This window comes from Octopus bimaculoides, chromosome 2 (assembly GCF_001194135.2).
Source record: "Octopus bimaculoides isolate UCB-OBI-ISO-001 chromosome 2, ASM119413v2, whole genome shotgun sequence".
Taxonomy (NCBI): Eukaryota; Metazoa; Mollusca; class Cephalopoda; order Octopoda; family Octopodidae; genus Octopus; species Octopus bimaculoides.
Genome location: NC_068982.1, coordinates 87,849,218 through 87,852,871, shown reverse-complemented (window position 1 = coordinate 87,852,871; position 3,654 = coordinate 87,849,218). Strand labels below are relative to the sequence as shown.

At 33.7% G+C, this 3,654-nt stretch overlaps 1 protein-coding gene across 1 annotated transcript in view; it reads right to left on the bottom strand.

Moving 5' to 3' along the window:
* The window catches only part of LOC106875763 (villin-1), a 158,675-nt gene that overhangs the window by 95,223 nt on the left and 59,798 nt on the right, over nucleotides 1-3,654 (bottom strand). Inside the window, exon 7 of the mRNA XM_014924026.1 lies at nucleotides 3,180-3,284. Coding sequence (XP_014779512.1) covers nucleotides 3,180-3,284 — 105 coding nt within the window. The remainder of the gene's footprint in view (nucleotides 1-3,179; nucleotides 3,285-3,654) is intronic.

The window sequence follows — 3,654 nt, the reverse complement described above, 5'->3', positions numbered from 1 at the left end:
TGTGTGTGTGTGTGTGTGTGTGTGTGTATTTGTGTGTGTAACATTGTAGACGTATAAAACATCTAAAATCAAGAATATCAAATAACATATTTTAACTCTATCAAAGAACAGTAAAAAAGAAGTCAGAGTTACTTCTAAAATAAAGATCTTTCGTTATTCTTAGTCTATAGCTGAAAAGTGATAATCAGAAGAGAAAAGGTTTATATAATTTCTTCATACAAGATGGTCATGGTTATCAGGGTTGCTATTAACAAATCACCACTTTGTGAAAAGTGTTCTGTATGCAGAAGGCTTGAACAAACTACTCTTGCGACGTGATTTCGAATGCCAGTCCAAGACAACAAGATTAAGTATGTGTTGTTCTCCTAGTTGTTATTACAAGGGAGATGATCTTATCTTTATAATATTTGGCAGGATTAGAAATTTGAATTTGAAATTTAGGAATTATAAAGAAAAGATACATATAATTCGCATATATTTTCTGTTTACTTAAGTATATTCAATTATTAAGCATTAACACAGTTTTCGATATTTCTTCTGCACCTGTTGTTGCTATAGTATTTATTGTATTGTATCTAAAGTATTTATCTATATTCTTTTATAGTATTTTATCAATATTAGATATTTTTGTTGCGCAACAAGTCATCCCTGATTGAATAAAACAATAAAACTAGATATGACAGCTATTTCATATTTAATTTTTAGGTACAGTGCAATCCATACTTCATTGCTCCGAATGTCTTCTTTTAAAATGAGCAGCTGAATGACATTTCAGGAAAAACTATCAATCGTTCAAACAGTGGCTTTCTTTTCGACTCGTTGTATCTGTAATGTATATATGTTGTAGAAGGTCTAACATGGCTCCCGATCAACAGTGCATCCTATCAGATCACTTTTACTTAGTCATCTCCAGTTGCTCATCTTGTCTTTCCCTTCCATTTGTATGAAGTATTGTCTATGCATCGCTTTGACTTTCCAGTTGTTCAGTCTTTGCTCTCCGTCTTCTTTCTGAAATTCTTTTCGATGTGTCACATTTTCAATAGGTAGTGTTACTATTTCTAACAGCAACAGCCAAAGGTTCAATCTGCTGTTTGGCGTACCATCCCAAACTGTTTTCCTCATCGGCAACACAGATCTTATATCCTATGAGATCTCTTCCTCCCTCTATCGACATCGGTTCATTTTCCTAGTTCATTTTCATCAATTTCCTGGGTTTTTTTTATATATTTCCTCAAGTTCATTCTTTGTCCATCTTACAACGCCTGCGTCTTTTAGCATTTAGAAGATAGCCCATGTATTCATTGCCCTGATTTTGTTATTTTCATTGAGTCTATTCTTCATGACTAGCTTAGCTCTCCTGAGATATTCTCGCCTAAAGCTTTTCTTAATCTCACTCTCCTTGATTGCTTCGTACTCCAAAATATCGAGATACTTGTATCCATCCACCTCATCATCTTTAATTCTCTCGCCGTTGTTCTACACCATCAAATGACTATCCATTACCTTCTTTAATGATAACCCCACCACACTTATTAATCTCAAATTTCATCCCGTAATCTTTACTGAATATCTGAATATCAAAATGATTTGAAACCAAATCATTTATTCCATGCTCAATCTAACTGCAGGTCTTTAAACCATCCATATACAACAGATGATTCAACTGTTCCCCATTTTTCAATGAGTACCCTGGTGTCACTTTCCATAATAGTTGTGTGATGAGTATCATACAAATTACAAACAACAACGGTGACAGACTATCTCTCCGAAATATGCCTCTACTGACGTTAACTTTCGCAAGTAAGTAATAAGTGTATAACTGCCGACTTCCCTTCTTTTCTTTATCCCTCTGTGTCACTACTATCCTTCCTTTTATCATCTATGTCGGTGTTCCATTTTCTATGCAGTCAGTGAAGAACGGCTGTATACAGCTGCGTAAACTTCGGAGGTTTTTAAGCCAGAAATTCTGGACACTATCTGGTCCTGGGGCTTTTCAATTTTATATTTTTTTGATCATCTTTTTTACTTTCTTATCCGTGATTGTTATATTTTCTTGTGTGGCTCCAACTTCCATTTCTCTTCAAATTCCAGTAACCAGTCTGCTTTTATATTATGTTTATGTTGGACTTCTTTGCTCCAGATTTTTGCCCAGAATGTTCTTCCTGCTGCAGCATCTGGAATATCATTTCCCTGATGTTCCTTTTCATTGTTCAGTTATTTATAGAATTTTCTTTTGTTGTTCTTGAAGAGTTTATTTTTCTGGTGTTGATTTGTTCTCTGTTGGTATCTGTTGCTTTTTTGTTTGTTTTTTGTTGCTCGACACAGCTTTGATTTCTTTTATTTTGTTTTAGTTCTTTTTTTAACTACTTGCCGTCCTTTCTGTCTGACATTGTACTTTTTTGCATATCATTCCTCTGTCTTACCTTCGCCCTTCTTCCTTCTATCATTGCATTTATCCGTCCAAGATCTCTCTAGATCTGTTTATTTTCATTTTCAAGCCTTCGTTTCCACCATGGGACTTTGTACCTTGTTTTTCTTTGACTGTTCACATCAAGGGTTTGCACTGTGACAGAGGCTGCGCAGTATATAAGGTCGTTTTAATCTGTTATATTTTCGATGTAGATTTTTGTCAACAGTTTGTCCATCTTTTTCAATACTTTATATAGTTTTCCTCTTTCGATTCCTCTTAGAGCTGGTAGACTCTTTCTTTCGCTATTTAGTGCCTCATTCAGATGTGGTAGTTCGTTTCTTTCTTCCTTTGTAACAGTCTTTTCCTTCACAAAGTAAAATTGTTGTTGTTGTTGTTTTGTTGTTGTTGTTTTTTGTTGTTGTTGTTGCACATTTTGCTTACTCCCAGTTCAGCTCTGATCGAGTAGACCTGTGGTCAAAGTTATGACAACATAACCATACCGTCCGTTCAAGGGAATCTAAGAATACATTATCTAATAGGGACATAAATCAATGGATAATTAGTTGTCTTTTTTCTTTGTTATTTGGCAATTTTAGTGACAATCTACAGCCTACATTGTTCGAACGCTATTTACAAATAAACGGACTGGACATTCGAGAGTTACATCACTCCTTTATGTACATACTATTACAATGTTATCTACATGCGAACCTTCAATCATTCCAACAATTTAGTGTATTAACAACTTAAGCAGGGGACAATAATTTACCTGAAATTCATCTTTCTTCAGATTTCCTTCTTCGCCATCGTTGACAATGATTACCTGAACTTTGCTGACACGTTGCGTATTCAAATGTTGAGTTATCTGAGCGGCCTAGAAAGAAAAAAAACTTAGATATTTATCTAATTCAATTGTAGAGACTAAACATACAAGCGTCGCGGAACTGTTTGCAGAAACAAACCAAACGAATAAGAGAAAAGAAGTATGTGGAAGGAATTTTTACATATATTATTAGATATTATTTTATACATAACATAGATATAGAGAGAACGAGTAACATACATACATGCATACGTACGTATGTACGTACGTACATATATGCAACTATATACATATGCACACACATATGTATACACATACATACATATATATGTGTATATATATATATATAATATATCTGTAATATATACATATATAGATAGATATATGCACATATATATATATATATATATATATATATATA